We start from the raw sequence: 13454 nt of genomic DNA on the forward strand, positions 1-13454 counted from the left end.
AAATTAAATATTTACCTGTAACACAAAGTACTACAAGTATTGGAGGCAAAAGGCAGCACCTCCTTCCCCCTCTGCTCCAAATTCACACACACTCCAAACTGCTGACTTTAACACTCTGTTTAGAAATACTCCGTTTAAGACCACTCAGACCACAAATCAATGCTGCTGACTATTTGTGTACTCTATGATCAGCCAATAAAACTGCATCTATTCTCTCAACATATCTCAGTGTAGGCCCAGTTGGATGGCTCAGGCTCTGTTTGTTTCATCCCGATGGCATAATAAAATTATGCACAAGCTATTTAGTAAAGATCCTCATCATTAAACCAGAAGTATAACCGACAGTAATTTAGGAGTGTGCTTAATCGTTATTATTGGTATCCTTCCAAAGTATACAACAACATTCTGTGAATCTCTATGCTACGCTAAAAAAAATATAAACACTGCATTACAGAAATGCTTACTATTATGTAAATGTTTAGAACCATTCTACCTATTTATTGTGATTAAACTGAAGGATTATTATCAGCAGAAAAAGAGTTTCTGTTTGTATTTAGTTAAGCAGTGGCGCTGTCATCTAGGACTATTTGCAGCTCTGAGGCACTCCGAGGCACATGCAAGCTGGCCGTGCGGAAGTGGCTATGGCCAAAGTGAGGTACAGGTACTATGAGAAAAGAGGAGGTAAAGGTAATAGTTGCTACATTTGGAATCTTGTTCTGGTCCCACTTCTTACCTTTCCCCCACCCCAATATAGTTTATTTATGGAATCATATTTATGAAGAAGAAAGCAATAAGGAAGAAACACAAATGTTATTTGTTGGTTATTCCAAAACAGTGATAAAAAGCAACATCCTGAGCTTAACTCTCAAAGGTCAAAAGGGTATCCTGGTGTTCAAAACTTTATTTACAGAAAATACAATATGCAGAATTTAATCAGTGAAGACAAATAATTAATGTCAGCTTCAATGCAGAAATAGCTTTATTTTATAAAATTCAACCACAAAATCAATACATACATAATTACAGTGTAACATAAACACACTTGGGGTCATTACAGTCAGTTCTAGGGCAGGAGTGGCCTACACAGGATAGATGGCCTTCATCTAAACAAGGCTTAGGCCAATATGCTCACTGGTAGAGTAACTAGTGCTGTGGAGGAGGGTTTAAACTAATATGGTAGGGAGGAGTAAAAAACAAGATGAGGAAGCAGAAAAGAAAGCAAAAGGGATGAATGTAAGAAACATAAAAACAGGAAAGTTATAAAGAACAGATCAGAAGAGGGATTAAAACAAGTCAGATTGCTAAACGGACAGGCAGGTTTGAGGTGTATGTATGTAAATCCACAAAATACTCCAAATTAAATTGGGGAACTAGAGACACTAATTGAGACATAGCTTAGATTAGGGCATGACTAGGAGCTGAATTTCCTAATTGCAAAATATTCAGGGGAGACAGAGCAGAAATAAAGGGGCAAGGAGTGGCAATGTTAATCAAAGATCCTAGTAGTAGAACTTCGGGATGATGTAGGGGTTGGTGCAAAAGCTGAATCTATTTGGCTCAAAGGGAGTACATTATAGAACAGCAAGCATTGGAAATGAGATAAAGGAAGAGATTTGTAAAAAAATTAGACAAAAATGCAGGAACAACTGGGCCGTAATAATGGGTGACTTTAATTAAGTCCAAAGATTGACTGATGTAAGAGTGGTAAAGGAGGAGAGGTGTTTCTACAATATATTCAGAACAGCTATATAGATCAGTGGGGTATAAATTCATTGGTATTCGGTTTTTGGCATGTGACAGTAATTCGTGCCCAAACCAGGAGGCCCAAGGCCGGCCTGAAAATTGGGCCTCGGGCCTCATTAACATAAACCAGAGACTTGAGGGTTCTGGTGCACGCACCTTAAAAATGGGAGGACTACTTGATACAGACGTAGGGCACATGGATTTTTAAATAGGGCATAGAGCACAAAAGCAGAGATGTAATTCTAAACCTATACAAATAAGTATTGAGCCCTAATTTAGGAAGGATATCAAGAGGATGAAGTAGGTAAAGAAGAGATTTACTAAGATGATACAAGAGATGTGACAGACTTTAGTTTAGTTATGAGGAGCGACCAGAGAAACTGGGACTCTTTTCATTGCAGCAGAGAAGGTTAAGAGGAGATCTGACAGAAGTGTTCAAAAGTATAAGGGGTTTTAATAAGGTAAATAGGGAAATGTATTTCCACTGGTTGGTGATAATAACTGGAGGGTATGAATTCAAGATCATCACCAAAAAGATGAAAGGAGAGGTTAGAATATTTTTTTTTCAGTAGAAGGTTGTTAAGATACAGAATGCCCTATCAGAAACAGTGGTGGAAGCAGAACTATAATAAACTAATGGGAAGTGGATAAACACATATTTGAAAGGGTATAGAAAAGGGCAGGAAAATGGAACGGAGTAGATAGCTCTTAGGCACAATATGTTGAATGGCCTCCATCCTTGCTGTAAAATTCTATGGCCTAGAAATTGGGCCACTTATCGCCATGAGTTATCAGCACGATCGGTTGAAAAATGGCAGCTGCCACACTGGCGCCCTTCTCTGGCATGGGACACGGCGGTTCCCATTTTGGTGAGGGCCTTAGCGCTGCCAGTAGCAGTGCTGATCCTGGATTTGTAAATTAAGAGAGGGTGACATCAGTCGGCATGCAACGCTGACTTAACGTCACCTCAACAAACTTCGACCTTAGCGCTAAGTTCTATTGAAGGAGTGGCTTGGTGCAATACATGTTAAAAGTTGTTAAAGTGTGCAGGGAGTGCTGCTGGATGCTTGCATGGCCTCGGATGGTAAAGGAAGGCCTTTGAGAAGACAGAAACTGCTGGAAATACTCAGGTCAGGCAGCATCCGTGGAGAGAGAAACAGAGTTCACATCTCAGGTCGAGATGCTGCCTGACCTGCTGAGTATTTCCAGCATTTTATGCTTTCATTTCAGATTTACAGAAGGAAGAGGAAGACGCAGAAGAGGAGGAAGCAGAAGGAAAGATGCAACCCAGACAGCCCTTTTCTGGCCTGGGTATCTCGGATGGAATCATCCGCCTGCAGTACCAGTGATCACAACCCCAATTCCCCTTTCAACATTTGTCCCACACCTTACCTTCCCTCTGTTACTGACCATCACAGCATCCTCTTGGCCACAATGCTGAAATAAAAGCCACCACAAAGCAAACTTTCCAATCCAACTTTACACATCTATCCATCCAATATGACACCAAGAAATCATCTAATCACCCTTATGCATTCCCTTAGTGACTGTCTTATGTGTGCCTTTGCCTATCCTACTGATGTCATGCAGTGCTACCCCAGTGGCTGGTGGAAGGCTGCTGACTTTCAGTGGGGGACACTGCAAATGGCCTTGCTGATCGACCTTGAGGAGCTGCTGGTTGGGAGTATAAAATTGAGTGACGGTGTTTCTTCTTCTTCTTCACTCTCCTCTCCCTCTTCTTGGCCATCCACTGGTTGGGCAATTTACATTTCTTGGATGTGTGAAATGAGGAAGGCATAAGGGTGGAGTTGTGGTGAGGGGGGCAGGAAAGCAAGAGGTGCATGCGAGAAGGAAAATAACATATGAGGATACCAGCATCTTGTATTCTTTCAGCCCTGCCGTTGGCCAAGGGTTCAGCCATGCCCCTGCCAAGAATGGCCAGCACTGTTTCCTCCAAGGGGGTGAGGTGAAGCTAAGAATGGGAGGTGCGCCTCATGGTTGGTACAGATTGTTGATAGTTGAGTGATGGGGTGAGTGATGGGGGTGGGCGGGCGGTGTTGAGCATTGAGAAGCGAGTGAGGCTAGTGGTGCAGTTGGTAGGAGATGGCTTTTGAAGATGCATTCAGTGACCTTCACCACTGGTCTGAGGTCATGAAGCTTCTTTGGGCACCGGAGCCAGGTGGTGGGGTGACACTGCTGGCAGTGATGGCCTCAGTGATGTGGTCCCACATCCTTCTTTCTGGAAGGCCTCTGGCCCCTGTGGGTGGAGGATCTCTCTTGCAGTGTTGACCCCCTGCACAAAGCTGGAGTGCTGCGTGTGAGGTCCTGTGTACCCCTTCCCTGGCTTGCTGAGCCATTTATGTCAGTGCTGAAGCACTTCTCCCATTTTTTTAGTTGCGGAAATGAATTCAGCTTTAAGAGCTGAAGACTCCCATTTGGGAATTCTTTTTAATGTTATTTTTTTTTCCAAAAGGCAAGTTGAGCTGTAAGGGCTAAAAACTGCCTATTTTCACTTTTTATATTTCAGAGGGCACTGCCCCTTTAAGAAAGCGACAATGCTTTCTGAAATCACAGCCTCGCTTTCAGAAGACTGTTCAGCTGTACTGATGCTTCGGCCATGCTACATTGGAGCCTTCTACTGGGACCAACATCACCAGGACGGGGTTACACGGTGAGTTAAGCGCTGGGCTAATGTTAATTAGTCCCCAGCACCAATTTTTTGGTCCTGCCAGCGTCACCATTTTCAGCAGCTGTTAACCCCTGGCCGTGGTGGCACCGGCAGCTTTTGGTGGCCATGAATTTCTAGGCCTATGATTCTATTTAGCTGCTCTCATTTGCATAAAACTGGTGGTGTCCTCAAAGACATCTTGACTGGTAGAAGTATTTCAGTCTGAAAGACAAAGCCTCAATACCCTTCATTCTTTTTCAAACCTATTCATAGCTGTTTTGGCACTGGGTAATGAACTACAATTTGAAGCATTACCTGTCTTTCAACCTTGACAAATCTTCCCATCATACTTTGGTCTTCAGTCTCTGGATCAGAACCTTTGGCTACATCAGGATCAATTCTGATGGGTAATACATAAAGTAGAGCTCTGTTAACAGGGTAACAGGGGCTTCAAATGATTTAAGATACATAAAATCCTGGAACTCCCTCCTTAACAGCACTGTGGGAGTACCTTCACCACACGGATTGCAGTGGTTCAAGTAGGTGGCTCACCACCACCTTCTCAAGGGCAATTAAGGATGGGCAATAAATGCTGGCCTTGCCAGCGACACCCACATCCCATGAACAAATAAAAATAAATACAACAAACTTAGTATAATAATAGTACACCATGACTTTGTGATATTCAAAATATTTAACCATATTTCCGACAGCTCAATTTATCCCTCCTGTGACTTCTTTGTACAGTTATTGCACATAAAAGTTTTGCTATATTTAAAAAAGTTAGAATGTTTATACTCTTGCCACTTAAGGGTAGATCATGCTGAATCTATATATGTGTAGTCCCAGGAAGGCATCAGAAGAGAATAATGGGGCACTTTTTTTCAAACATGACAAATAAATATTCAAATTTATCAGAATTACTCCAGTTTGGTTCTGTTACCATTTTATACCACTTCTAATGATAAAAATGGAAAGATTGTTTTATAATAATAATCAGGGGAACAATGGGGATATTGAAGTAGTTACTGAAATGTTAATTGATGGGAGTAGGCAGCTTCAATTATTACTGGTGTTCCATATACTTATCCCAGTTTGGGAACCTATCATGGGTATAAAAATCCACAACTCTTCTGACACATTCCCATCGTAACTTTAGCAGGAATGCACTGGAAGGGCCAGAAATTAGGCCAAGACCCACATATGCTGAGCCTGGCCTAACATGGGCGTTTCTGGATGGTCTGTTGGAGTGGAGTTTCCAACCTCCCGAAACTAGGCCATTGGTGTATAAAAAAATTTAAATGCAGCCCACTTACAAAGAGGGCCAGCGAGCATGCACCACTCAGCTTTTCCAGGAGTAGATGCGGCCTAGCAAGTGTCCATCCACTATAAAAAAGGCACGGTTTTCTTTTTTAAAAAGCTCTCATGTGGAGCCAGGTGGAGCAGGAGTGCTCTCCCTGGCTCCACAGCACTCTTGAGGGCTGCTGCCTGGCCCACAATTGCACCTCCCGCCATTCTCCTTCCCCCTCACCCCTCCTATCTGAGCACATACCTGAGGCGCTAATGAATTTCTACCCCTTTGTTTTCATCATAAACTGACATTAAAAGGTACAATTGTGTAAGTGAGCAATGTGATCCTACAGAACAGTCAAAATAGTGATTTTGTTTCTGTGGTCTCTACCCTGTGTAGGCGATGCAATCTAGAGGATTAATGAAGAATAATGTAAAAATATTATGTTACACAACTTGTTAATCACTATTTATATAGTGCTATCATATTAGTCAAAGACATTAATTTGAATATATTCTTAAGTGCCTTACTTAGGTGACTGTTGTAAAGGGTATACAAAACCTCCTTTTGGGTTTGATTTTTTCTGCTTGGGAGTTGATGGAGGTGCAGGAGCAAGAATCATATCAATCCTGAAAAAAGTGAAGAATGACAAATCGTCAAAACTCATTTTGTAATTAGAGTAATTCTGCACATTTAAACTACTATTAACTCCAAGTGAAATAACTCAATCAGCAAATGCTAGCAACTCATTCATTTAAAAGTAGTTCCAAAACATTATGGGGGAAAAATTCAGTATCGCCCCGTTTGGGGCGTGCGTGAAATTTTGCGCCCGGCGCAAATTATCGCCACCTACTGGTAAATTGGCCTGCTTCGCCCCAGGAGGTGCTTGGAGCGCTAAAACAGGCGCTGCACGACTGTCTTAAGGCACTAAGCCGGAGGAGCGAGGCGCTACCTCCGAGGGCGGGCGCAGCGCAGATGCTGCCAGTTAGCGATTGGACACAGACACGCTGGCACCGGTCAGCTCTTAAAGGGGAGGGTCGAACTGGACTTCCAGCCACACCCTGTGCTTCAGAGCACTGAATCTCGGCCTGGACAGACTGGTTGCCACATCCTTAAGCCAGGGAGCGAGCGCAGCGGTTCAGTGAGGGGGCCTTGGAGGTTCTGGTTGGCGCGGTGGAGCGCAGGCGATCTCTCCTGTACCCGGACAGTGGCAGGAGGCCGCTGCCCAGCGAATATCGAAAAGCTTGAAGGGAGGTGGCTCACAGAGTGACCTCCAGCAGCATGGTGCCTAAGACCCCTGTGCAATGCAGGAAGAAGTTCAACGACCTCACTTGGGTCGTCAGGGTGAGTGCCCTTTTCAGAATCCTCTTCATCCCTGCATGTCGACCTCACTTTATGGCCAAAGGGTCCTGAAAGCCCCGATGCCCAGCCCTCATCCAGCACTTATGGCCCTTTCAGGAAACTCACACGCACTTTCAGCACTTTACACACTGTAAGGGCTATTCGACCATGGGAGGCATTGCAGCCAAGATCAGGGCTACACACTGTAAGGGCTATTCCACCATGGGAGGCATTGCAGCCAAGATCAGGGCTGCACACTGTACTCAGAGCCCGTCCTTTTTCTTGCAGGGCAAGCTGGCCCATAACAGGAGGCAGCAGCAACGGACCGGGGGAGGCCGGCCTCACCTTCAAGCCCTGACCGATCTGGAGCAGCGAGTCCAGCAGATTATGGCAGGCCGGATGATTGGCCCCGTCGCCACTGGCGATGCCGACCCCGTTATGGACAGCAATGGTAAGGCCATCACTTTTTTGACCTCTCTCCTTCCACTTGTTCCTCACACCAGCATCCTTTGCCACCTTCGAGCCAAATCAGTACATTGCAGCACTCATGCCTCCCTTGCTGCCATCCTGTCCTCACGCTAAAGCCACTCTTGTACCTCCCTGCTTTCAGATGCTGATTCGCCAGGTGAGGAGGCGGGCCCTCAAGCTGCCACGGTAAGTGATTCTGAAGGCGAGGAGGAGGAGGAAGTCGGACCATCAGTGCCACACTCAGCCGAGGCAGCCCATGGCCATAATGGGGACTCATCTTCCCTGGAGGGGAGCAGGGGGGAAGGGTCTGATGAGGGTGAAGCTCCAGGACCCAGCGGGCTGCAGCAAAGCGAGGGGGGTAGGGAAGCTCGGCGGCCTTCTCCCCGGAGGGAGAGTCTGGCCTCGAGTCCTGCTACAGTGAGCGCAGAAGAGGTGCGGCTCCTTGCTGAAATGAGCGCCCAGGCGGAGCACAGCACACTGAGCTCATGGCTGCAGTGGGAAGGATGCCCGAATCCATTGAGTCACTGGCAAGGAGTGTCCAGGACTTCAGCGCAGCACAGGCAAGAAGTCTCCAGGACTTCGGCGCAGCACAGATGGCTGCCACGCAATTGCTTAGTGCTGCAATGCAGTCAGTGGCTGGTCTCATGCAGACGCAGATTAAGGTCACACGAGCACTGACTGCTGCCACCCTCGCTGGATCGGGCAGGATTTGCCGGGACCCTCATTGCGCCGCAGCAGGCCAGCAATCTGTGCTTCAGCAGATTGCTCCGCATGCTGCAGTGCTGCCCCGTGGGAGTGTCTCTCACGATGACAGCATTCCTGCTGCCAGCACTGTTACTTCTCCACTGCAGCTGCCACCACCTGTAGGACAGACTGGTGCCGCCCATGCAGAGTTGGAGCAGTCAGCAGCTGGGCCCTCCAGGCCCAGAGCTGGTCCAGGCCGTCCCTCAAGGGCATCTGCAGTCTCGGTTTCTGACATTCAGCAGCCTCCCCCCAGCCTTGCTGCAGCCACTGGGGTCCCATTGCGGAGGAGCTGCAGGGTGGGAAGGGGACAATCTTGCAAGCAAAGTAGATCACCCTCGAAGGACAAAAAGTAGGAGGTGTGGCAAAATGTTGTTAATTGTTTAATTGAAGGCTGAGGATTGTGGTCATATTTTTGTTTCTGTTTTGGTCATTGTCTCCAGGTTGTGAGAGCCAGTTATGTGACTGACTTTTTTTGGGGGTTTCTCTCTGTTACTTTGTCATGCGGGAAGGGCACATAGTTTGTTAAATAAAGAAGTGTCTTTATTCAGAACGTGCATGTTTGCTCTTTGAACTATTTGTTGCCTTGACCGGCTTAGGGGTTGTGGCACGGTTCCATTCATGTTCTTTGAATGGCAGAAGCCATTCCCTCAGGGGGGGGGCCTAGAAGCGACTTGCTATAAGCCTTTGACGGACGGCCCTTGCACTTTGTGCCTCCCTCCCATCTTGGTGCTGCTGCTCCTCCTCCTCCTCCTCCTCCTCCTCCTCCTCTGCTGCTGCTCCAATGTTTGGTGGCAGTGGCTGAGTCCTGAGGATTGCCAGGTTATGCAGCATGCAGCACACTACGAAATGGGAGACTCGCTCAGGTGAGTACTGAAGGGCTCCTCCGGAATGGTCCAGACAGCGGAACCGTTGCTTGAACACGCCGATTGTGTGCTCAACGATGTTCCTGGTAGCTTGATGGCTCTCATTGTATCGTTCTTTAGCAGGGGTGCTGGGCGCACGGAGCGGGGTCATCAGCCAGGTGCACAGAGGATAGCCCTTGTCCCCGAGAAGCCAGCCTCCTGGGTGAGCCGGGGCCTCGAAAAGGTCTGCCACAGAAGTCTGGCACAGGATGAAGGCGTTGTGGCTGCTGCCTGGAAAGCGGGCATTGACAGCGACTATCAGCTGTCTGTGGTCACAGACCAACTGGACGTTCAACGAATGGAACCCCTTCCGGTTGCGGTAATCCTCGGCATTCTCTAGAGGCGCCCGCAAAGCCACATGCGTGCAGTCAATGGCACCCTGGACCATGGGGAAGCCCGCTATTCTTGCAAAGCCCGCTGTGCGCTCTTGCTGCTTGGCCAGGGTCATGGAGAAGGAGATGTACTGACGTCTCCTTTTAAAGAGGGCATTCGTGACTTGACAGATGCAGCAATGCACCGCGAACTGGGAGATATTGGCAAAGTCCCCAGTAGCGGATTGAAAGGAGCCGGTGGCATAGAAGTTGAGAACCACTGTTACCTTCACTGCCATCAACAGAGACGTCCAGCTCCTCAGCTGAGGCTGCAAATCTGGCTGAAGCAGGTGGCAGAGCTCAGTGACCACCTCCTTGCTGAATCGCAGCCTCCGAAAACACTGCTCCTCAGACATATTGAGGTATGAGAACTGTTGGCGGAAAACCCTGGGACGGTAAGGTCACATGTGCCGACGCCTGTTGGCCCTCCTCCGTCTGGCCATGATTGGCACTCTCTCTCTGCGTCTTTGTGCCCTCTCAATGTAATGGAGAAGCCCGACGTTCCCATCCGTTGCAGCCCCCATAGTATGTGGCCACTCAAAGTTATGCCGGTGAAAAAGCAAAGCAGCTACAAAGTTCTGGTCAGAAGCCAAAAGTACCTCAGCGAGCACTGACTCAATGCAGAAAGCTCTCTCCCTTTGTTTCTCTGCAAATCTCTCTCTCTCTCTCAGAAGGAGTGGTCCAAAAATGGCTACCACAAAGAAGCCAGGAAGAGCTCCCTTTAAATAGCGCCCCCCCCCCAGCCCCACAGCGACTGGGAACCGTTCCAGTCAACCAGTCGTTGGGAGCGACAGGCAGAAAGGAGGGGGGCGCCACTGAATTTCCGGTCCGGGGCGCCCCAAGGGCGTTGCACTCTGAAATGACGTCAGGATCTGCGTGCGCAGCTGAGTGGGCGTTGCGGTTTAGCGCCGCCGCTAAATGCCTGCTCAATTTCGCGAGAGGCGCAGGTCTCGCCGCGCCCGGGTGCTAGCTGGCTCGCGCCCCACTTATCGCCCTCTTAAGGCGCTAATGGGTGGCACAACCAACTGAATTTCTCCCCCTATGTTTATACCATTAGTGATGTATCATACCAAGTAGAAAATACGGTAAACCTTTGTAACGCTCCTTCTCCTCACCCATAAAATCAAAATTTTATATTATAATCTGACATTGCCATTTAACCATTTAAAGTTGTATCTTTGACATTATCAGCAGAGTTGTGAGCATTAGATTAATATAAAGATGCAATGTGACACCTAGCAGAATCAATTTTAATGGCCCAGAATATGCAGCGTGCCACGTTAGTTAGATTTTTTTCCTCACCTTTCAGCTCGAAAAATTTTTGCAGTGTGAATTGCTGGAAGTGCGAGCTGATAATGGCATAGCGAGTTCAACTGGGCATCTGGGACCTTGGTGAATGATGGGACCAACAGTCTATCTACTTAACCAATGAGATTTAAGGATAGAGAAAGAAACAGAGCGAATGACGGAGAAGGAAAGAGTGATATTTTTCTAAAGCGAGCAACCTGTCTCTCGCTTCGTCTTTGTGGTAATAGATGTCTCTCTGTTAGTTCACTTCAGTTCTCTTTGTTCTCTAACAACCTTTACCTAACAGATACAGAAAGCTGCCTTCAAAGGTACAGTGCATTAGGACAAGGAGTAAAACACCGAGTTAGCTTGTGAGGCTGTAGCAGCCAATTGCAGGCAGAGAAAAGTATCACTTAACTTTATATGTGACCAAGATCAGACAAAGGTGAGAGTGAAGCCAGCTCAGGTATCATCACTTGTGTTTAAGGTGGGTTCAGTCGGAACCGAAGATTCAAGTGAAATGGATAGCCCCGCTGCTGAAAAGGAGTTCATCGACTCAACACTCCAGAAGCTAATGCCTGTGCCCCAGGGAAGGAAGGAGATGACTCAACCACGTTGCTCATGAGGATGAGGTCATGTAAGCTCTGAACATCGTTAATCACATATAGGCTTCAGCTATTTGATAAACTAGCTATTCAAAGCTGTTAACTTGTCAGCTATTTTAGGAATTATACTTAAAGTAATCTCACCAATTTATAACCTCATACTCTGGTCATTGCTATAGTTAGTGTTCAGCATCTGTTAGTGCTGACTTATAGTGCTACACTGTAACCGTTGCTATGATTTGTTGCTCAACTGCTAGATAACCCTAATTACATTTATGCATGCCTATTCAGCTTTCATGTACCCAACTTTAACTTTTAAGTTGTGATTTGTAACCAATAAATAGTGTTTTGTACATGACTTGTGGTCTGGCTCCTTCCTTGATTAATTTGACAAGAAAGAGTCAGTTCACTCACTCAGCAGCTTTAATGTAACTTAATGAAGGGTTAGTAAACCTAATTCATTTTGATCCAAAATGGTTAGTGTAAGATGATACATCATTCATCCCTAGACCTATGCTGGGAAGTAGAACCCCGGACGGTTCCTTAGTAAAGATCCATCCACAACACAGCAGTCACTTGGTCGGCACTCCTTCACCAGACTCCAGATCCACCCTATTTGTCTCTGTGGCTGCAGTATTTACAATCTACAGGATGCACTAGGCCAAATTACCAAGGCCACTCTGACAGCAGCTCCCAGCCCTGTGACTTCTACCACTGGGAAGGACAAGAGAAGTAATATCAGGGGAACACTATCATCTATAAGTTCCTCTTCAAGTCACACACCATCTTGACTAGGACATATATCGCTGTTCCTTCACATTTTGGGTCAAAATCTTAAAATTCTCCACATAAGACCATTATGGGAACACCATCAGCACAAAGACTGCAGCAATTTAGAGACACCTCCTTTTCAGGTCTACTAAGGATGGGCAATAAATGTGGCCTCTCCAGCATTACCCACATTCCGTGAATTTTTTTAATACAAATTATTAAATTCAGACATTTAAAGATGTGCGCATTCTCACTTTTATATGTTTGTTTTTCACCATTTACCTTGACTGGAGATATTTTATTCTTGAAAGCATATCCAAATGTCCTGCTGAGTACTGTTCAATAACATCCTTCACATCATAAGGTCGTAAAGTCTCCTTGAACTTTTTCTTGTTGAGGAAAAATTTCATGATACTGAAGGGATAAAGGAGATGGTTTTTATTTCTCTTCCACTGATTCAAGTACCAACTGTATAAACAATCAGAGGCATCCACCAGTCACTTATATTAGAGAAGTGTTTACTCTTCATAGGGTGCTACAGGAAGAGAATATATATATTTTGTGCATGTTCTCTAACAAACTTTCAACCATTTTATAATATTCATTTTTGAGAGTTAAAATGTACAATTCCCCAGTGTTGTGACCGAAACAGCATCAATCTTATCCAGCAGGTTTATTGTCATTTGGTAGAGTTTCATGGCCCAGAACTTAAGCTGAATATGCATTTGCCTTTTCAACTCTAATAGTACGGAGATAGTAAAGGGCTGCATCGGAAAATATCAGCTGATAATTAATTATTTTACTAAATCTGACAGGGCTAAACTCTAACCTTGCTCTCCAGTGCAACCTTGCCTGTCTTTATTTTAGCAATATACTCCTATTGTTCGTGTTCTTTCTTAATTCTCCTCTCTTACTTCTCCTAAACTCTATGTTCACCATCCTACATTCTCTCCTTCTCTCTGCATCCTCACTGTGTTCAAATCAAGACTCCTCACCCATCGTCTGCTCTAACCCATTCTTTCTCAGTACCTTAGAACAGTGGAACTCCTCGCCTCGATTCCTCCGAAAATCAAAGCTCCTAAACCCAGGCTTGGTGTCCCCTAATTACTCATTTTTGATTTGTCTGAACTTTTCTTCTATTCTTTTCAAAATTGGTGGTGTCTTATATTTTAGCCTTTGGCCCTTTACCTAGCCCTCTCAATAAAAAGTTCCAAGCATCATTTTTCCTGTAATTACTGTATGGATTTCACCTGAATTGTAGGA

At 45.9% G+C, this 13454-nt stretch overlaps 1 protein-coding gene across 1 annotated transcript in view; it reads right to left on the bottom strand.

The window, feature by feature from the left end:
- Positions 1-13454, bottom strand: part of kcnq3 (potassium voltage-gated channel, KQT-like subfamily, member 3) — a 201011-nt gene that overhangs the window by 20041 nt on the left and 167516 nt on the right. The window contains exons 11-13 of the mRNA XM_085992847.1: positions 12474-12605; positions 6233-6331; positions 4727-4811 (exon numbers count right to left, since the gene is read on the bottom strand). Of these exons, the coding sequence (XP_085848973.1) occupies positions 4727-4811; positions 6233-6331; positions 12474-12605 (316 nt within the window). The remainder of the gene's footprint in view (positions 1-4726; positions 4812-6232; positions 6332-12473; positions 12606-13454) is intronic.

Source organism: Somniosus microcephalus, chromosome 7, assembly GCF_052327205.1.
Source record: "Somniosus microcephalus isolate GS21.2 chromosome 7, FLI_Smic_1.0, whole genome shotgun sequence".
Classification (NCBI taxonomy): Eukaryota; Metazoa; Chordata; class Chondrichthyes; order Squaliformes; family Somniosidae; genus Somniosus; species Somniosus microcephalus.